General features: G+C 40.5%; 1 protein-coding gene across 2 annotated transcripts in view; it reads left to right on the top strand.

Annotated features, from left to right (window-relative positions):
• LOC105087414 (guanine nucleotide-binding protein G(q) subunit alpha) overlaps positions 1 to 22,601 on the top strand; it is a 261,505-nt gene that overhangs the window by 53,546 nt on the left and 185,358 nt on the right. The window contains exon 1 of one of the 2 annotated variants that reach the window (XM_031449915.2): positions 14,930 to 15,008. The exons of the other annotated variant lie outside the window; for it this stretch is intronic. Within the exon in view, the coding sequence (XP_031305775.1) occupies positions 14,945 to 15,008 (64 nt within the window). The 5' untranslated portion in view covers positions 14,930 to 14,944. Of the gene's footprint in view, positions 1 to 14,929; positions 15,009 to 22,601 lie in introns of those variants that run through there. 2 annotated transcript variants of the gene reach the window in all.

Genomic DNA, 22,601 nt, shown 5'->3' with positions numbered 1-22,601 from the left:
GAATGTTTTCCAGTGCTGCTGAAACTACTGAAAACCATTTTGCTGTGTGGTATTTAAACTCTTAGTATACTAGTAAAACTTGTGTCTACACACACACACACACACACACACACACACACACACACACACACACACACACACAGAGTCTCTCTTCTGCCACTTTTCTCCTTCACCAGATATAGCATTGGACATTTCAGCTATTTATTGTCTCTCGTGGTCATCTACATTTTAGGACTTTTCTGTTTACAAGTTGGCCTTAATTTTATTCTTCGGTGTTAAACAGTCGTATCAGACTAATTGTATAGGGAGGCAAGATCTTGGGCAGTAAACAAGCGAATTCCTGAGTTTAAATTGGAAACTTTGATGGTTGCATTAACTTTCAGGCCAGCAGAAATTCTTAAATTGCTGCTTTATGGCCCTGGATAGTAATTCGGATGTGTTAGGAAATTACAGGGCATCACAGGAGTGTGAAATCATTAAGAGAGCCACAGTTGTGTTTCCCACCTGCAGGTGGCAAGGCCAGGGGGAGCCTTTAGGGATTGAATAAGACTGAACGGGCTGCTTGGCTGCGTTAGGAAGGAATTACTCCATCTCCCAGTGCTTAGAAATAGCAGACCTGGGCAGCATAGACTAACCGAGCCTCAATAAGAATATATATTTTAATTTCTTTAGTAAGAAAATTCTGTCCTTTCGTGACTTGTCCATAATATTTTTATTTGGAGTAACATCTTGCACCCTGAAACCATGCATCACTGGGGAGAAGAATGCTGACCTCGCGTAGGTACAGATGCAAGTGGCATCACTTCCCTCAGGCTCTGTGAGGGGGGAATGGACTTGCCCACCGGAGGTGATTTCTCGTAAAGTCCCTGCACTTAGGAATTACTCACGCAGTCAGCTCTGGCTCTGGTTTCTCCTGAGTTCTCTTTAAGAGGCCCGGCATATTGGTGCAGTGCAAACAGTATGGTCTTTCCTTTGGTTTGCTACACTTCTGAATATTAATTTGGAATGAAGTGTAATTGAAGGCCAATTACATCTGATGGCCAGATCTATTAGAACAGAGCAGTGTTGTTGATTGGGAAATGGAAAGCATTGGAGATAGGGCTGGGAAATACATTAAATGCATTGAATGTCGCTGCCTTGTCTAATAGCCTAATTTAAATGACGTTTTCCTTTGCTGTTGCCTTAGGTTGTTTGACACGGACTTCAGAGTCCAAGAGGAAACAAGCTGTATGGTAAATGAAGGCTTAGACATTTTGATACATTTATTATCGTTGGTCTGAGAATTGGAAAACACCCAAAGGAAATCCTTAGTTTTTAATTCTTCTGCAGAGAAAAAGAGTAAAATAATTGATCCTTTGAATTTAGTGGTTCATTTAGCCTGTAAGGACTTAATTTTATGTGAAGTGGCCCTAAAATACTTTGTACTAAGCAAATGGAATCCTTGGTCACTTTGTTTCTGCCATTCTGTAGTTTCAGTTCTTTAGACATCTTTTTTAAAAAATTGAGATATAATTTACATAACATAAACACACCTTTTTAAAGTGCACAGTTTAGTGGTTTTTAGTATATTCACAGAGTTGGACAACCATTACCACCATCTAATTCCAGAATATCTTCATCATCCCAAAAAGAAACCTGTACATACCCGCCGTCACTCTCCATCCCTCCCTCGCCCCTGCCCCTGATCACTGCTCCTCTACAGTCTCTGCCTACGGATTTGCCTGTTCTGGACTTTTTATATAAAAGGATCATATGACATGTGGCCTTTTGTGTCTGCCTTTGTTCACTTACCATGTTTTTAAGGCTTATCCGTGTCATAACATGTACAGAGTACTTCACAGCTTTTTATGGTGGCTACGAAGGGGTAACAGGGAGGCATTCTGAGCACGGAGAAGGCTGGAATGGGCATCTGCCCAGGAAACAGGGACCCAGATTTTGATGGAGAGGGACTGGTTCTAGTCCCAGCAGGTGGCTGAAACCTAATAGTTGTGCGGGTGACATTCAAATATAAAAAGCTGCAGCCTGGGGACACGGCTCTTGGTGGTGTCGAGTGACCACAGTTGGCTTTGACCTGGGAGTAGAATCCTTCCCTCCACGTGGGAAGCTGCTGTGTGACTACCAGGGGTGTCAGCGTACCCGGGACGGGGGTGCTTCCCACTCTGCAGTTGCTGAGTTGCATCCTCTTCCCAAGAGGGGCTTATGGTTAACAAAGGTTCCCCACGTTTATTTTAAATTTCCTGTGAAGACACAAGTTTTGAAAAGCAGATGAAATTAAAAAGAAAAAAAAAACTGAGACAGAAAAGCCCATAGGGAGAATGATAAAGAATGAATCTGAAAGAAGCCATGAAAGAGGGAAGGGAGAAGCAGCTGACGGACTGACCGACCCGCCAGACCCAAGGCCAGAGAAGGACCCGGGGCGGAGCTGATGCTGGCTGTCGCAAGGCAGGGGGCAAGTCCGGCAGCGTGGGAGGAGGGCAAGGCCTTTGACCGCTGCTGAGAAAGCCTGTCCAGACACTGGCAAAGAACAGAGCGTTGGAGGGTGGTGGGGTCCACAGTCCATCGCTGGTGCCAGGGATTAGTGTTGGAAAACTGCGACATTTCAAGAGGCAGTTCTGCTGTCACAGACTGAATATCATTATTATCCACAAATTCATTATTTCTTCCTTCTCACGGGTCTCTTAGCTTGGAATTTCCTGACTTTATGATGGATCAAGTTTGTTTTCATGTTTGCTAATGCCCCATTTACTTTCCCTCGGGTGAAGTTTTGGCTATAGCAGTGTGTCTGCTGTAGTGAGGCGTTGCTGTAGTGAACCATGCCGAAGGAAAATGAATTTTACTCCTTTGGGGAACCGTAATTACCTTTAAAAAGTTTAACCTGTGCTTTGCAATGTCTTATAATCCTATTAGAAGAAAAACATACATAGCAAAATATTGTTTGTATGTAACGTGATCCCAGTAAAATATATTTTAGATAGGCCCTCATAGACTATTATAACATTTTGTAACAATAGCTTTTTTAATATATAATTGATAGTCACCTGCACATGTAAAATTTGATAAATTTTGTCATTTGTACACGTTACCGCCATCAAGATAAAGAAAATATTCGTGAAACCTAAAAGTTACCTGTTTCCCATTCTCCCAGCAGTTGTCCCCCCCGGGGCAACAACTGATCTGATTCCTGTTGCTTCAGACTAATTTGCATTTATTAGAGTTTTACAAATATGAGATTATGTGCTATGTCCACTTTTGTCTTTTTTTTTTACTCAGTAAAATTATTTTGAGATTCATCCCTATTGTGTATATCAATAGTTTGCACCTGTTTGGCCTGAGACATAGTCTGTTGTGTGGATTTACCGCATTTTCTTTATCCGTTCACCTGCTGGTGGGTGTTTGGATCGTTTCAGGTTTGTGGCTGTCACAATGCAGCTGCTGTGAACATTCGTAGATAGGACTTGGTGTGGACATAGGCTTTCTCTCCCTCTTAAGTACCTAAGAGTAGAATGGCTGGAACACATAGTAGGTGTTCCTTTGACTTTTTAAGAAACGCTCAAGTTGTTTTTCAAAGTGGCCGTAACATTTTACATTCCCAGTAGCAGTGCGTGATGTCCCATTGGTCGCGTTTGGCATGGTCAGTCCTTTAAGTTTTTATCATTTCAGTAGGTTTGAAGTAGTATCTCACTGAGATTTTACTTTACGTTTCCCTAATGACTGATGTTGTCAAGTAGTTTTTCATGTGCTTTGCTATCTATGTAACTTCTTTGGTGAAGCATGCACATTTTTGCCCATTTTTTCGTTTGGATTACTTGTTTTTTTTAGTTGAACTTTGAGAATCTTAACTGTTTTCTGGAGACAAGTTCAGACATATGCTTTGTAAATATTTTCTCTGTGTAGCTTGTCTGTTTATTCTAACAGTGTCTTTTGAAAAAAAGTTTTTAATTTTGATGAAATCCATGTTATCAGATATTTTCTTTTATGGACTGTGTAATTTGTATCATAGCTGAGAAATCTTTGCCTAACCCCAAGGTTATAAATTTTCTCTTCCTTCCTTCTAGATATAGTGTAAAACCTGTAACTATAAAACTTCTACAAGAAAACATAGGAGAAAATCCTTTAGGTTAATTTTTATAGGTGGTGTGAGGTATGGATCAAGAGTTTTTTTTTTTTTTTTTTTTAATGCATGTGGCTATCCGGTGTATGGTTCCAGCACCATTTCTCCCCGGAACTACCTTTGTACCTTTGTACCTTTGTCAGTAGTCTCTGTGTGTGTGTCCTGTATATTCCTTTGGTCTGCTTGTTTACTTTGATGTCAAAACCACAATCTCCATAAGTGTAGCTTTTTAATAAGTCTTTTTAAAAAAAAATATTTTTTTCAGTGGGGAGGTAATTAGGTTTATTTATTTGGTTTTTCAATGGCGGTACTGGGGTTTGAACCCAGGACCTCTTGCATGCTGAGCATGCACTCTGCCACGTGAGCTATACCCACCCCCTTTCAATAAGTATTAAAATCAGGTATTAGCCCTCCAGCTGTGTTCTTTTTAAATGTTGTTTTGGGTCTCCAAGTCCTTGTATTTTCATATGAATTTTATATCAGCTTGTCAATTTCTGTAGTAGAGACCTCTGGGATTTTGATGAGGCTTGAATTGTAGATCAATAGAGAGAACTGACGCTTACTGATTCTTAAGAAAAACACAGTTTATCTCCCTGTTTATGAAGGTTTTAAAATTTTTTCTCAGCATTGTTTTGTATAATCTTGCACATCTGTTAAGTTTTTCGTAGTTTTGACTCTATTGTAAATGGTATTTTTTAAAGTTTAGTATTTATCTGTTGGTAATATATAGAAATTGAATCGAGTTTTGAATACTGATCTTAGATCATGTTATCTGTGAGTAAGGACTTCTTTTTCTGTATATAAGTTTTTTTTATTGAAGTAGAGTCAGTTTACAGTGTTGTGTCAGTTTCTGGTGTATAGCATAATGCTTCAGTCATACATGAACATGCATATATTCATTTTCATACTCACTTTCACCCTAAGTTACTACAAGATACTGAATACAGTTCCCTGTGCTATACAGTATGAACTTGTTGTTTAGGACTTCTTTTTTTTAATTTTTAAGTTTTTAAAATTTTTAATTTTTTTAGGACTTCTTTTTTTCCAATCTGGATGCCTTTTTTTTCTTGCTCGTCGCATTGACTAGAACTTTCAGCATCTCGTGAGTAGACATAGTAAGACATGACATCTTTGTCTTCCTCTTGATCTTACGGTGAAACATTCAGCCTCTCCCACTGAGTGTGATGTGAGCTGTAGGTTTTTAATAGATTCTCTTTATCAGGTGGAGGAAGCTCCCTTCTGTTCCTACTTTGCTGAGAGTTTTTCATAAGGAATTGATGTGGGATTTTTCAAATGCTTCTGTGTCTTTTGAGATGATCACATGTTTTTATTTTTGTTAGTTTGTTAAGCAGTGAACTGATTTCTGCTCTAGTCTTTAACTTTCCTTTCTTCTATGTATTTTGGATTTAATTTACTCTTATTTAATTTTTTAAATGTAGAAACTGAGGACATTGATTTGAGACCTTTTTCTCTTCCTTTAAGTATCTGGGGCTATTCATTTCTAAGGACTGCTTTAGTGGCATTTCACATTTGACGTATTATCTTTTCATTATCTTGTTTCTAGTATTTTCTAATTTCCTTTTTGATTTTTCTTGTGTTATTTAAAGGTGTTTTTTAGTTGCAAGGTTTCTTTAGATATCTTTGTTATTCATTAAAATTTTTTGTTGTGAAATTTTTATTCCAGTTTTGTTGAGATATAACTGACACACAACACTGTACAAGTTTAAGGTGTGCAACATAATGATTGACTTACATACTTATGAAACAATTACCACAATAAGTTTATTGATTTTTAAAATTACACTGTAGTTAACATATTTTGTATGAATCTTATAAAATTCATTGAGACTAGTTTTATAGCCCAGAATATGTTCTGTCTTAATAAGTGTTTGAGTGCACTTGAAAATGTTTTTTCTGTTGTTGGGGGAAAGTGTTCTATAAATGTCAATGAGATAAGTTGGGTAATAGTGGTGTTCAAGTCTTCTTTCTCTTTCATGCTTTTCTGATTTGTTCTATTAATTTTTGAGAAAAAGTTATTGAAATCACTAAATATAATTGTGGACTTATCTATTTCTGCAGTTCTATCATTTGCTTCTTATATTTTGAAGCTTTGTTATTAGGTACATAAACATTTAGGATTGTTATTTTTTTTTTATAAATCAATACTTCTATCACTATGAATTGATCTTTTTTATTCCTGATAATATTATTTGCTTTAAAATCTATTTTGTCTAATATTACTATATCTACTCTAATTTTCTTTTGACTATTGTTAGCATGGTATATTTTTTCTTTCCTTTTACTTCAAAACCATTTTAATCTTTATATTTGAAGTGCTTCTTGAAAGCAGTGGATAATTGGGTCTCTATATGTACTGTGTCTTTATCCTGCTGTTTCTTCAAATTTTTTTTTTATGCCTCCCACCTTACTCTCCTCCCCTTCTAGGACCCACATTCTAAGTATATTGGATAACTTATTATTGTTCTGCACATCACTGAGTCATTTTTTTCTAGGCTTTTTTCTCTGTTTCATTTTGATCACTTCTATTGCTGTGTCTTCAGGTTTACTTGTTTTCTTTTTGGTTTCTTATCTGCTGTTATTTCCATCTGCTGTATTTTTTATCTTACATACTATACTTTTAACTGCTAGAAGTTTCATTTGGATTTTTTTTTCTGTATTCCTTTCTTCATCATGTTTATGTTTTCTTCTACATTCCTAAGCTTGTGGCACATAATTAGTGTAGCTTTTTGAAAATATATTCTTGTCTGCTAATTACAACATGCTTATCTTTTCTTGATCTAATTTTACTGAGTTTTCTCCTACTTCTGGCTCATCTTTTTCTGTTTCTTTATTTACCTAAGTAGTTTTGGATTGGATGCCAGACAGTGTGAATCTTACATTGTTGGTTGCTAGATTTTTGGGATTCCTTTAGATAGTGGTGGACTTTGTTCCATCATGTAGCTAATTCGCTTGGAATTAGTTTGATAATTTTTAGACTTGCTTTTAGGCTTCGTTAGGGTGAGTTTAGAGCAGTCATTATTCTCTGGTTGCTTAAACGTCACTTCTGATGACTCAGTGACCCATGTATTAATCTTTCTGACTGGTGGGAACATGAACGTGTGTGAACTTTGTGAATTGTTTGGGTTATGCTTTTTAGTGCTTCTTTTCCAAGCCTCATGGGGTGTCACCCTCCTCATTCTTAGAGCATTATTGAGCCAAAGATTCAAGGATGGGCCTCTTCAGCTCTCCAGAGCTCTTTTTTCTCTGTGCAGCTCTCTACTTCCAGCATTCTATCATATCATGCAGGTTTTAGCCTTCTCGGCCTCCCTGACCTTTCATCTCTGTCCTTGCCATGCGTGTTGCGTACAAACTGCCTTCCGGAAGTATCAGGGGGGCAATCACGGGATTCACCCTATTTGTTTTCCTGTGTTGCCTGTTACTCAGTATCATAAAATAATTATTTTGTGTATTTTATATGATTTTCTAGTTTCCCATTGTTTTTAGTAATGAGTATAAATCTCAACTCTGGAATCAATTAGGTTCTGAAAGCGTTTGTTTTCATTAATTTCATATGGTCAAGTATTACTAGATATTACTTTTAAAGAGTATTTTATTTTACTTTTGTTAGGTGTGCTTAAAGGGGAAAAGTATTTTAGACTGTTCTGTTTGTTGGATCCTGAACTATGGGTTTCAAATAATGAAATGTGTTAAAGATACCTCATACAGAGAATGGTATCATACACCTTTTATGAAATGGTTGCTTGTACAAAATAATTTCCAGGCTTTCTATGCGCATTAGTACTGCATTTAAAAAAAAAGTAGTCCTGAAGAATGAAAGAAAGAAAGTGAACTCTTAAGTTTTGTATTTTTCTACTTGTTTTAGTGTTAGTGAAGGGAAAGTTGATGTAATAAGCTAAAATGATACTCTGGATTCTTTGTGGTTTTAATTTAAATCCGTTATCCCATCTTCTACAAATAATATTGTGAGTTAACATATTCTTTTTTTAGTTCTTATTTTTTATTGAAGTGTAATTGGTTTATAATGTTAGTTTGAGGTGTCCAGCAAAGTGATTCAGTTATACATATATATATTTTTTTTCAGATTCGGCCATTACAGTTCATTATAAGAAACTGAATATAATTCCCTGTGCTATAGAGTAGATCCTTGTTGTTTATCTATTTTATATATAGTAGTGTGTATGTATTAATATTCTTGATGATCTGGCATCTAGGGCTTTCTGACCCTGGAGAGACTGCTTCTCCCAGGACTGGCTAGTTCCTAGAAATAGCAACTGACTCTCCTTTGAGCATGCTTTTCATGTGCAAACCAACCAACCAGTCCAGAGCCCGTACCTGCCAACCACCTCCTTTAGCGGTCTCACAGGTGAGCCACTGTCTCCTTGCCCTAATGTCACCCCAGGGCCATGTACGAGGCAACTTGGGGCAGTCCCTACACCCCGGAGCCCGCTGAGATTCACACTAGCCTATCCCATCTTCCTGTCCGTTTCTTCCTGTGAAAACCACGGTAAAGACTCTGGCCCATGCTCCCCCTCACACCTTCTGCCTCCTGACTGACCCTGGGGCTTCCCTACGGCCCCACACAGTGCAACTTATCCCTTCTGGGGCCTGTGAGTAACAAACTATATTTTCAGTGGCAGTTTTCTCCTGATCTGGTGGCCTCACCATACCCGAAACAAAACAAAATTCTGGGTACATTTTAAAACATACTAGAAAATTATTTTTAAAAGTATTAAAATTCGTTTCTTAGAATAATCAAGCCAAATGTATTAAAATAAAAATAGGATTTGAAACAGAAAAAGAGATTCCCATCATAACCAACTAATACCAATTATGTCGCCAATTATTTCAGATTTTAAGGGAATTAGAAGAGAAGGAAATGAAGGGCGTAGAGAAAATGAGAGAACAGCCAGCACTTACTGAACACTTACTGTGCTCCAGGTGCTAAACTAGACACCATTACTTGTACTTTTTTTTTTAACATTTTTTATTGATTTATAATCATTTTACAATGTTGTGTCAAATTCCAGTGTTCAGCACAATTTTTCAGTCATACGTGGACATATACACACTTATTGTCACATTTTTTTCTCTGTGAGCTACCATAACATTTTGTGTATATTTCCCTGTGCTATACAGTATAATCTTGTTTATCTATTCTATAATTTTGAAATCCCAGTCTATCCCTTCTCACCCTCCGCCCCCCTGGTAACCACAAGTCTCTATTCTCTGTCTATTTCTGAGTCTATTTCTGTCCTGTATTTACGCTTTGTTTTTGTTTGTTTGTTTTTGTTTTTGTTTAGATTCCATATATGAGCGATCTCATATGGTATTTTCCTTTCTCTTTCTGGCTTACTTCACTTAGAATGACATTCTCCAGGAGCATCCATGTTGCTGCAAATGGCATTATGTTGTCAGTTTTTATGGCTGAGTAGTATTCCATTGTATAAATATACCACATCTTCTTTCTCTGGTCACCTGTTGATGGACATGTAGGCTGTTTCCATGTTTTGGCTATTGTGAATAGTGCTGCTATGAACATTGCTTGTACTTTTAACCCCCAACAGGTGGATCAGTTAATAGCTACTCTACTGTTGCCGTAACTGATGCTCAGAAATACTAAGTTTATAAAGGCAAAATTTCTTTTAAAAAACACATTTGTAAAGTCAACCATAGACTAACAATTCAGTGTTTGATTTTGTAAGAACAAGCCTGCCATTTAAAATGTGGCTTTTCTTCAGGACACTGCACTAAATGTAGTGCTGCACGATGGACATGTGACACAGGCAGTGTGGCCAGCAGACGTGTCTCGGTGGCACCATGTACGTGCCTAAATGAATCCTGCCCTCCCTCATTTGGGTTGGACTTGGCCGCTGGGCTCCCGCAGTTTGCTCCCTTCAGCAGATGCAAGACTACGCTTTCCCTCCTTTACCCTGTGATGGAGAGGTCAGCCTAGCGGCATACCGGGGGCCTCCCGATGCCCACAGCCTCCTCTTTCTTTACCTTTTTAGCTGGCAGAGATCTGACCTTTCTTTTATTCAAGCTACTTGTGAAATCCCATTGCCTCTGTGAATCTGACCTAGTTGGAAAAGAACAGGCAAATTCCCCACGCTCTCCCCCGCCCTTGGAGCATTCACTTCTCATTAACTGCTTCCCGTGCAAGAGTGACTCTGCTCCTTCCTGTGTGTAGTGCAAAAGTGACATGCTGCATGCCCCCAGGGACGGGGACAGGGACCTTAGCTGTTGTGGATATTACTATTTAATTTTTACACCGCCAGCGTTTATTTCCATCACACTGTCCTCAGCTGTCCTTTAAAACGAGGTTACTTGATCAGCCACCATCCTCATTCAGAGTGCTGTCAGGATGTTGTCATACCTGGGTAGGCGCTACACTCATGCTGTTCCTTTTGCCCATGACCCAGGCACTTGGGGAACATCTATTCCTATTTCAAAACCCAGAATAAGTGATGCTGGCCTGTGTGACTCTGTACCATTCTCCTGTTTCATCCAGTTCCTGTGGTGTGATTCAGGTGTTCCATAACTCTTCACCTGCTGTCTTTAAGGAAGGAGACAGTGTGTCTCTGGTGCCCAGCAGCAGGCATGGAGGGGCTCTCGTGAAATGAGGAACACAGTTAAATGCATATTGCTTTACAGAGAGATGGTCCCCTCCACTTCCAGACCTTTGGTTAGTTTATACATGTTCTCTTCTTCTGGCTGAGAGTAGGGGTGAGTGGGCGTCATTCTTTGTCACCTTTCATGGGGCTCTGTACTCACCATTGGATTGGGAAGGTCTGAAAAACAGAGTTTAGAGTGTTGAGAGGAGACTCCATAACTGAGCAGTGCTGATCCAAGAGTGTCGCAGTGTTTGCCTTAGGAATTGATCTTCTCATAGAATAAAAGGAAGGAATCCTTGTGCTGAAAGGAAACATTAATCTTCTGGAGTTTGAAACTATTTTCTCACCTTTTCCCACATTCCGAAGACTTGAGAAAGAAACTGGGCATTCGTAGTGCATAGCAGGATCATGGCAGGGCCACAGCAGGGTGGCTAGGATTTAGATTTGCACAAGTCATCAACAGGTTTTTTTTTTCCTAGTGGTTACCTTCAAATCGCCTGTCTTTGGGGGCTATACATTTCTCCTTCAGCTTGGGGATCTAGCAAGTCATGCCAGTGCATTTGAGATGGAATGATGCTGGGTTTCAATCAAAAAGAGTAATAATAGTAACAACCTTTTGTAAGGTTGTTAGGAGGGTTAAATTAGTTCACATAAGTAAAGGATGTTAGAACAAAGCCTGGTAAATGGAAAGCGCTCAATATCCATATCATTGTTACTGTTTAATAATGAAAAGTGACAACCTTTAGTTTAAAAAAGACAGCAAACATTTCACATGGAGTTATTTATCATGGATGTGGCTTATTCATGGGCCCACTGAAGAAGGGAAGAAGGGAAACATCTTGATTTTGAGCAGAAACAGTGATTACCTGTCATAAGTGTCAGTCAGTTTTATGTCCTGGTGATTTTGTACAGATCTAAATTTAAAAATCTGCTGAATATTTTAGGCAGTTATTACTTATAGAGCACTTCCTTTATGTCCTGTAAATCTAAAGACTTAGATTTAATGACCCTGTAAATCTGAAGGTTTGTAATACCTATAAAAGTTTGGATTAATCCATAAATTCATCGGCTAAGTGAAGGAGGCAAATTAAATGCCTGTTTTAATCTTTGCATGTTTACACTAGTCAGACTTTTAACAAATTGATTTAAGCTTTTTGAGAATTATTGAGCAAAATTCTTGGTTTGCCAAATTCTGCATTAATAGAACTTTCTGTTATGTATTATTACATAATTTGCTTTGCATGTGGATAGAAACAAAGTATAACAAATATTTTTCTTTCATGACTTCAGTAAGGAATGAAGGTTCTAGAAAGCCCCCCCCCCATAGTTATCTTGGAGCAATTACTGCAGATTTTGAACATTTTCAGAGTTGATAATAAAAGTGTGTCATGCCTACATCAAACTATTTCAGGCTTATTATCTGGCCAGCTATTATTCTGTGGTTATTCAGGAGAGACCTGGTTTAACAGAAATCATGTAATGGTCAGGGCCAGATTTAATGAAAATTGAGCAGATCACGCAGAGTGCTAATACAGTGTTTTCTTAGGACACCTCTGTTGCCTTCCTTAGAAGTGTTTTGTTATTGTGTTGGTGGTTAACACAGGAATGACTTGGGGACATTTTGTCAGTTTAATCGCACTGTAGCAAGAATCAAGAGACCTTGTTATAAGGCCTGGTTTTGCCATTAGCCTGATCTGGATTTAGTCTGGTCTCTTAATAGCACTGTGCCTCAGTTTATATGTCTGCAGTAGACGATGGATTTGAAGTAGAGGATCTTGACGGCCCTTTGCAACTCTGGGATCCTAATTCTATATGCCTTTATCTCTAACGTTCTTTGAAATATGACAAACCTTGAGTGCTGGTCTGAGTTAATTAGGATTTGATGGTAAACTGTCCAGGAAATTGAGACACAGGGGAAGTCACAGTCAACAGGGTTACTGAGCCCAACTCTTGGTATGTCATTCTTCTGTTTTATCAAGCATGAGGTTGCCTCTGGAACACAAGTCTGAAAATTCAAGTACTCTCAGTTCCTTAAGCCCCACTACGACAGCACTGTGGCCAGGTTGACCATGCATTAGACACACTCTGTTTTGCTTTGACACTTATTTAATGAAAGGAAGATGACTTCCTGTTAATTGGAATTCTCTAAAACCATTTGGCATGTGGCTGAGCTGAGCCAATTGGGAAGAAAAAAGACAAAATATTCTAGACAGGATAGACATCCAGTTACAGAGCTGGTTTCATTGCAACCCAGCTGAACTCCATCTCCAGGATGCTATGACCATTTGCTGGTATCAAATGCAAACAAAAGATGCACCTGGACTTTTTAAGCTCCTATGATAAACTAAAGGGATGAGGAAATGAAACAATTTTCATGATGTAGTTTCAAAGACAGCTTAAGCTTTTTTTTTTTTTTTTTTTCTGGAAAAAGCTTAACATTTTGTGCCATTCAGTTAAGTGGGATACAAAATATAGGTAACCAGATTTTTGAGTTAGATGAGAATAGAGACTTAAATACCCGTGACGCTGAGAGATCACAGTTCAATCAGCTGTTTCTTAAACCATGAGCTGCTGTTGGTGGAGGATGAATTCCTAGGTCCAGGCGGGGTTTTCAAGGCAGGTCCACACCACAGCAGGTATTAAGTGAGGCCATCAGTGCAAGAGTTCATTGTAATTGTTTCTTGGGTCTGACGCATTGTCAGCCAGCTGTATTCAATTTACTTCCTTAGTTTTGATAGCCACGACATTTATTATCTGTTCAAACACAGGCAGATTAAACACCGAAAGAGGATTACTTCGCTGAACAAAGCAGTCACACATGAGCTATCTGCTTCTATTTTTCTGTTTTTGTTTAAGAAAGAAAAGAAGGCTGGGTTTAGGAGTGCCAGGATTCTCGGCAGGGTAGGGCCGGCTGGGAGACAGGCCATGAAGCAGTTTCTGATTGGACTCACCCGTCTAGAACGTGCACACTGTGAGGCCAGCCCGCCTTAGATTTCCTTCTGGGCGAGGGCAGGGGGGAAAGTGAGCCTCTCCTCCAAGCAATTTTCTAGTGTAATTGATACCAACTTTTGGATATTTCCTTAAGAACATTGAACTATTTTCAAAGCATACAGATTATTATTTTTTATGTCTTAAACATGGAAATAACAATAAACACCCAGAGATGATTTTTGTTGAGAGACAGCAGGGAGTAACCAGGGGATCTTGCACTTGGATACACATCAGAAGCATCTGAAGACCACACCAGAATCCACCTCACCCCACACCTCCAGGGATGGGTCCTGCTAGAAGCACACCAAAGATGGGCTGGAGTAACTCCCAGAGCAGCAGCTTAGGAGTGCCCTGCCTCACCTCACCTTCAGATTGTTAGCATTGATTTCCATCTGATAGGCCTATTAGAGATGACGGACTTGGAACTCAGCAGGATGTATGCATCTGCTATTGGAATGTATGATTTTGTCCATAATCTAACTGAAAGATGTTTCTCATGTTGATTGAAACCTCTCTGTAGTGAATTATAGAGAATTGCTCGTTTTGATAGAGTTCTTAAAGATATACTCAGTATTTCTCTGCTCTCCCCATTGGAAGTGTGTTTTGTATTTCCCCACTCTTGTCTTGTGGTTTGAGTCACCAGCATGACATCTGATACTTTGTTTTTGTTCATTATTTATTAATAATTCTTAGACATTTACCTATGAATTATTAAGCAATAGATGAAATGAAACAAATGTTGAGTTTAGTGGCCAAGTGACATATTTCTGATTTAGCATGGTGAACTGAATTTGGGAGACGCTGTAAATTAAATGCGTAATGGCTATTTTGTATTGAAATTTGATAAATAACTTAAAGAATAACTTCATAAAAGCTAAAACTTAATTTTACTGCAATCTTAATTTTTCTTCATTTCCTAACTGTTCCAAGTTAATTATTTTAAAATGAAATATAATAAACTGAAGGCTCTTCTGGAGTAAAGGCGCAGTTGAATACTACTAATATACTTACTTTCTTTTATTATTTGTGTGCCATCAGTAATTTTCTTACAGAATGACTAAAAGCTGGAGACAGAAAAGAGAATTTCTTATAAAACAAGTATCCTCTGTTTTCACTTTTATTTTGGATTTGACGTATGCAGGGAAAGTTCTTTGAAGATGCAGTTTGAAAGCTTTCTTTATTTTCTTCTGTTTTGTAGAACTGTTAGGTCATGTTCGACCGCACTGTAACTTTTAGAACAACAACAACACAAAAACAACTCCTAAAATACAAAAGTGAGTATACTTCCTACTTTGAATCATTCTACCTTTAGGCATATGTTTTTTCACTTTACTGAGTGGGATAGAGAAATACAAAATACAGATACCACCCAATTTCAGCCTCTCTGAGAAACTTTGAGACATACTTGAGTTTTGTCTTTTTGCCTACTCGCGATTATCCTCGTGACCATCAGAGGGCCTTTGGACAGGTAGCTGGATGGAGTGGGGGTGAGCAGTGCAGAGCAGAGTGTTGTTGTAGCGTAAAGGCTGGTGATCAGCCCGCGGTCCCTGCCATCTGCCTCGGCCTGGATCAGCAGGCCTGCTCTGGGTCACTTTGACTGATCTTGGGGCGGAGTGAATGCTGAAAAAGCTTATTCAGGAAACTCAGAAAGGTAAACTTTCTCTGAGATCATTCACAACTTTAGGGTTTGATGATTCATCAAGATGACCCCCTCAATGGTCTTTCCCTTAGATAAGAGTGTGGAGAGTCATAAGACCGGGTGGAAGGAGGGGCCTTGGGGCTCATCTTTGTAGCCTTTCCTCCTTCAAGGAGCCACTTCTCTGGTATCCAGGTGAGGAGCTCATTCCAACCATGGGTTGAGAATGGATTGAGCTTCACATGAAGAGGCTGATCACTGAATGAAACCATTTTAGGTAAATAAAACTATAAAGCTGAGAGACTGATCTGTCTTGTATAACTTGTAAACTGATTGTCAAGGTATTTGTGAAAGATGAGTCCAAACACAGCTGTAGCAGTGGCTGATTGATGAAAATGAATCTGGTAAAAGTTGACTGTGTCCAGCAATCATATTTTAAAGATGTATCTTAACCAAAGCACTTGGGGTCAAAGTAGAGGATAGATATCTTGCCCTTACGGTGCTTTTAATCTGATTTAAGAATGCGGATTTTAAATAAGTGTTGTTTTATAACCTATTTTTAATATGTTAGAGATGCTTTCAATGACAATATGGTATTTTTAGTAGCTGCCCAGTATTCTCTTTTATGGATGTAATCTGATTTTTTGCACTGAGACCCTATTTATTGACGATTTAGGTGTTTCTCATTTCTCCCTCTTATTATCTACCCTTTTTTCCCAGCCACAAGGACGTTGCATTGACTATCCCTGTACACACATCTTTTTACACTAGTTAGCTGGTTCTTTTATAATAAGTATTTATTTAGTGAGAAATAAGTGCTGTGCATCATGCACATGGTAGGGAAATTTCAAATAGCACGGAGATGTATGAAGTGAGGGGGAAACCAGCCTCTTCTTAGTCCCTCCCTAGAGATAACCACTTCTAAACATTTTCTTCTTTATCTGTGCCGACGTTTTTGGTTTTCAGTACAGGAGATGGCAGGTATGAAAGTAATGAGGATGTGGAGTGGATGCACTGTAGGGCGTGGACACGCACCTGGGGCTGTAGCTGAGGGCCTCACAGGAACACTTGCTGGAGCCAGTGACTGCTGGTGTGGATGTGGAGGTGGAATTTCAATCTGTTCCAGTGTGTTTTCCTGGATCTTTCAGTGACAGCCATCCAGAGTGGAGGCACAGAAACAAATCAAGAAAGCATCAGTGCAGAGAAGTGAGCAAGCTTAACCTCCGGCAGACAGGGAATGATGTAGGTCCCTGAAATGGGAAATTCCCTCTGTAGGGAGCTGAGAATTAGATGCCGACTTTAGAGCTGACCAATACGTGGATGCAAACTTAATGGAACCATTGATAATTGCCTCCAGAGGGGCATGATTTCAGCAAGGGAACCTGGTAAGAGCGTTACAGTGTGTCATTTAAACCAGAGATGATGAGCTTTTTCATAGGGGAAGAGTCAGGGAAAAGAGAAAGGCACATCTGTAAGAAATAAAGTCCAGGAAGAAGCAGTGGGGGCCCCAGAGAGGGGCTGTTTTACACGACAGGGGATGAGACTTGGTCTCATGGACCTGGAATCTTTTCTGAGGGTACTTGCTTCCTAGGGTCCAAGACGAAAACCAGATTGTAGGCAATTCAAGAGGGAATTGGAGAAGAGGTTTCCGAATCCAGGCATAAGCTCCCTTTGAGTTTGAATATGAATAAAGATACAGAAAATATGGAAAAGCTTCCTGCCCACAAGGAGAATTTGCATGCAAGTCTCAATGTTTTTCTTTAAAAATAGAGCTTTGCTGGATCTAGGATTAGCCCCCCACATTCCCTGCGGATGAAGCAATAGACTTCCCCTCCTGTAGCTAACCCAAATCCACGTCCCAGAGCTGTGACCAGGGGTGGGCATCTGCGGTGCCCCGCCCTGGCTGCTGCCATCCCACCTTGCCCCAGCCAGTGGCTTCTAGACCTGAGAGGGCTTCACTGCTGCTGACCCGTGGTGTGGTCTGTGCTGGCCCCGGGCTCCTGCCTTGCTCCCTGAGTCACATCTCGAACCCTGCTGGGAGGCTCCTCTAAGCCTGAGTCACTGGCGAGAGTTTCAGAACTTGAATTCTGATTGGTTCCTGCTGTGGGTCGCTGCCATGGCAACCTGCCTCACTCTCCCCCTGCTGCCCTGCTGCCCTCTTTCTTCCTCATTTCTTCTGCACCTTGGAACTTCATCCCCGTGCCTGGGTGAAGCTGTCCCTGACCTTTCCTCTTCAGATCTTGGCTTCCAGACGCCTGGCTTACGGCTGTTGCTCTGGCCTGGTGGCACACGTGCCTAAGCCTAGTCATGCAGACCTGGGTTCCGGGACCTGCTTTGCCACGTAGTATTTCTGTGGGGTCAGGCAAGTCACTTAACGTCTCAGCACCGGTGTCCACATTTTCCATTTCAGTAATAAGAATTTCTGTCTGCATTTCTGTCATCTCATCCTAAGAAAATGGGTACTAAAGGTAGATGTGGAAGGCTTGATTTAAAACGTGGAGGGTTTAATTTAAGACTTTGAGGCATGTGTGAGATCCTCTTGGGGAGACCCTGGGGCACCTTAAAGAGGTCACAGTCATTTGGGAGAGCTGGGCCATCTGTATCAGGACACATGGGCAGAGGAGCAAATGCCGAGTTCCACTAGGAACCCCAGATTGAAAGTGTCAGGGTAGGGGCAGCTGCCTCAGAAGAGTTGTTGGTTTGGGATCAGACTGCTGCTCTCTTGGTCCTGAGGTCCCAGGGTCAGGTGCTGTGGGATTATTCATTTTAAGGATGGATAATGAGTTTCCCAAACAATGCCGGGAGGCAGCCTGCACTGCACCCTGGGGATGATGATAAACTTAACCTCACAAGGGCACCGTAAGGATGAATGGGATGATTGGGGCCTGACACATCATGATGATGGGTACACAGTAGTGGCCTTCATTTTTTTTTGCTCGGCTCAGCCCACTTGTTTGGACCCTGTGCTAATTCTTGCATCCCTGGGGGCCTGAACCATTGCTTAGAGATTGCTCCAGCCTACGGAGCCCAGGCTGCCCTCCTGGCTGACCCCTGAGGCAGCTGTACCCCACTCCAGACCTCCATGTCCTCCTGAATCCCTACCTCTCCAGCCCCCACCTTCCTGGGTAGCCCCATGCCAGACCTCAGCCTCCCTCCTCTACTTGAAATGGGTAAAAGGCCATGTCTGGTCAGTGGGTACCTGCAGTTTTGTGTCCTAGATTTGGGGTAGTGAGCTGAAGCAGCCTGAGATTTTAAGAGATAAAGGATGTGGATGTAACTTCTTATCAGATTAAAATAAGAAGTTTTAAATATTATCCCTGTTTTAATTTTTGTTTAATTTTTAAAAATAAAAAGTTTTTTTAATTTTTGAAGGAGGAGATAATCATTTTTTAATTAATTAATTAATTTTAATAGAGGTACAGGGGATTGAATCCAGGACCTCACACATGCTAAGCATGTGTTCTACCACTGAGCTATACCCTCCCTCCACTTTTTATTTTATTTTTTCTGTCCCTGTTTTATTATAGTAATGTCCTCTGGGAACTTTAATGTAGGTACTGTTTTGTTTATTGTTCATGCTATCTGATAAACATATTCATTCAAAAATAGCATTTCATTCAAAAGCATTAATTTCTGCTTTTTTGAATTGCTACTATTATGGTAAGTACAGGAGATATTCAGAGATGAATATTAGTAAGAGCAATAGCTAATATCTACTTAGTACTTTCTTGTGCCAGGTACTCTTCTGGGCATGTTCCCATGTGTTCACTCGTGAGTCCTCAGTACCTACTCCATGAAGTTATCTCTTACGTACGGATGAGGGAAGAAAGAGACCCAGAGAGCCTAAATAACTTGCTCAAGGTCACACAGCTATTAGGTAGCAGAACTGGGCTGTGAGCACAGGCAGTCTAGTGTTTTAGTGTCTCTGCTCTGGGTTCTTGCTACTTAAGGGATACCTCAGTGTCACATCACTTGGGAGCTGGTTAGACAAGCAGAGTATCAGGCTGCGCCCAGTACCGCGCAGTCAGGTTGTGCATTTTCATGATAGTCCCAGGTGACGCAAGTGCACAGTCAAGTTTGAGAGCTGCTGCTCCAAACCACTCTGCTTTGTTGTTTCTCCAGCCATAAGAACTTGATAATGAGGCGAATTACACATAACACTGCAGGGGGTTGAATGGGCATGTAAACATTTATAACTCACCAGGTGCGTGGCAACTTCCTGCCCTGCCAACGTTTGGCTCAAACAGTCTGAATTTGAATTTGGTGCTGCAGGCATTTCAGAGCCCTTCCCAGACATCCTCACGGCACACACTTGTGTCTCTTGTCTTTCTCTGTGTGCATGCATACACACTCCTACTCACGTTTGGCTTACTGTGAGGTTTAATAAGTTAGGAAGAAATATGGGGATGTCATGTGCGCAGGGCAGAGTCACATCTCATGCTCGTGGCTTTTTTTAAATTGAAGTATAGTTGATTTACAATGTGTTAATTTCTGGTGTACATCATGGTGATTCATTTTATACACGTATATATTCCTTTCATAGTCCTCTTCATTATAGGTTATTACAAGCTATTGAATATGGTTCCCTGTGCTATACAGTAGGGCCTTGTTTATCTATTTTATATACAGTAGTGTGTATCTGCAAATCCCGAGCTTCCACTTTATTCCTCCCCAGCCCCTTTCCCTCCCTGGTAACCACAGGTTTGTTTTCTACCTCTCTGAGTCTGCCTCTTTTTTAAGTTCATTAGTGTCCTTTGCTCATAGCTTTTTGCATCTCTTCTTGTCCATCGAGACCCTCTCCAAAGCCTGTGCTCCCCAGGACGTGCAGCCTTGCCCACTGCCACAGGAAATAGCCCCGACGGGCTGGTCCTCATCCCCTCCCACCCCCCCATTCCAGTAAAAAAATTATTTTCTTGTTGCATAAGTGATTATAATCCAGATGTAATACATAATAGACATAGAAGGAGCAACTAACTGGCCTCTGGGGAGTTGGCTCACTGCAAGGACAAGAATGAGGGAGATGTTGCCAGACAGAGAAGGGCACATGGGAAAAAAGGGGTGGGGGACCTGAAAGAGCATTGCTTGCTCCTGTTCTGGGGGGAGGTGGGTGTGGCCCAGAGCATGGCCAGCGTGTGGGCAGAGACGGAAGATGAGGCTGCGTAGTGAACGGCTTTCGGCTTTATTAACCACAATATGGTTTCAGAATTTTACTCTGTGGCAGCCATTCTGTTAAGGGCTTTACATGAATTTCATCTGCAAACACACCCTTTGGTGCAATAAGCATCATTATCTTCATTTGGCAGATGATGAAAAGTGACAGCAGAGGTTTGGTAACGTCCCAAAGCCACACAGCTAGTCATAGTGTCTGGATCTGTTCATCCTGTGACCCTGGGCTTCAGTCACTGTGCTTTCCAGAGTGGGATCAACAGTCTGTTTAGCAAGTACTTTAAAAGCCATCATAAATATACTGCTGATGTGTAAAATGAATACAGTTAACACCAGTACAGAGCACGCTGTATTTTTTTGGTTTGATTCTGGGTCATTTGGAGAGCCTGGCTTTCCGGCAGTCCGGGGTAGAGCGTGTGAATTCAGGCCCAGGGTTTGTGTACAAGGGTTTGGGACTTCAGCACTTTCTAACACTGCAGCATGACCTGTTGTTGAGGTTTCCTTTGCCTAGCTAGTTTTGGGGCTTCCTTAAAATGTGGGCTTTTAAGAAAACATGTGATTTCTGGAGCTGGAAGAGAAGTTCTGCTTAGTCTCTGAATCCTTTACTGATGTTGTGGTGATTCTGCTGTTGTGGTTGGTGGTGTCACTGTCTTGTTTCAGGGGAAAAATTTCTTCTGTTAGTTTGTAGACAAGTAATAGGGATATTTTGTTTACCTTGAAATTCTTAGGAACGCTGTTTTTCTAGACACATCAGATTTAATAAAGATTTTCGGGTTTCTTTAGTTTCTTCTGCTTCTCCCGTGGTGCAGTGTCAGCTAGCCGCCTGGTTATTATCCTGCGCTTGGTGATGTCACCCCCTCAGCATCCGCTTCTGTCTCCTCTGCATCCCTTCACTTTCCTTCTAATGTTTGGTCCTGTGAACTGCTACGGAATGCCTCACCCTCCTCGGCACTGACCGCAGGAGAGCATGCTCGCATTTTCTGTTTGGAACCAAGAAACACGTGCGGTTTAGGAAGCGTGGCAATCATGTAAGTGGTGGGAAAATAAGTTAAGAGGGTGTGAACTCGGGCTATTCAGTTACCTTCAGTAGACCTCAGTTTCCTCAGTTATAAAGGAGGAGGCAGGTCTAGGGCCTTTAGAAGAGGCCTTTAAGGGTCCCTCAGTGAGGTCTGAAGTTCACGTACATAGGAAATTTCATCATCAGTTCTTGGCTATCTTTATGTTTAAGTGGTTTTAACAACTCTTGTAAATTGAACTGTAATAGCCCGTTTCCCATGTACATTTTATTAATAGCTTTAATGAATTGTGAATGACAGTTTAATTAGAGCCTCCGTGTATAATTAGGACAACCTTTTTTTTCCCTAAGAGGATCTATTTTTCATTTCTGAGGATGCAGCTTACCTCTAACGTAGGTAAGCATTTTCCAAAGTAGAAAAGCTTTTTCTGTCTTCTTGATAAATGTGACGATCATTTTACACTTTCTTGAAAAGCCATGTGAAAAATACAGAGAGCGGTTTTGTCCTGGGTTTTACACTGGGCTCATAACCCAGACAAACGTGACCTAAGGCTGTACATGTTGTGTCCTGGTAACAACGCAGTGTGGAATTTAAGAAACTGTTTTCTATTTACTACTTACTTTCCTACTTTTTGTGTAAAGCAGCTTTACAGCCACTTCATCTCTGTGTTTGAGTGCTAACTTTTTAAAGCTGGCAAGTAGATTTTCATTAATAGCGTTCTTATCTCTTGTGAAGGTGCCACATTAAACATGTAAAAGAAAATCAACCTTATCTGATGGATGGCCTCCAGTTAATGGGCGAGGAACCATTTGTATTTGGCTTTGCAGTGTGTTTTTGTACTTAGATTTGAGCATGGGTGTGCCTGATATTCTGGGAATTTACAATACCTCAAACAAATAAGGAAGTCCCACTGTGCTGCAGACAGACCCAGAAGGAACTGGAAAGCTGACACATAGACCTTTGTCCTTCCCCAGCTACTTTGCTGAATTCTTATCTGTGGTGGGCCATGACCCTCAGTGTTCTGGGATGAAACATCCCTCCCCAGCTGA

This window comes from Camelus dromedarius, chromosome 10, assembly GCF_036321535.1.
Source record: "Camelus dromedarius isolate mCamDro1 chromosome 10, mCamDro1.pat, whole genome shotgun sequence".
NCBI classification, from domain to species: Eukaryota; Metazoa; Chordata; class Mammalia; order Artiodactyla; family Camelidae; genus Camelus; species Camelus dromedarius.
The sequence above is the reverse complement of the archived record's forward strand: the minus strand, read 5'-3'. Positions and strand labels throughout refer to the sequence as shown.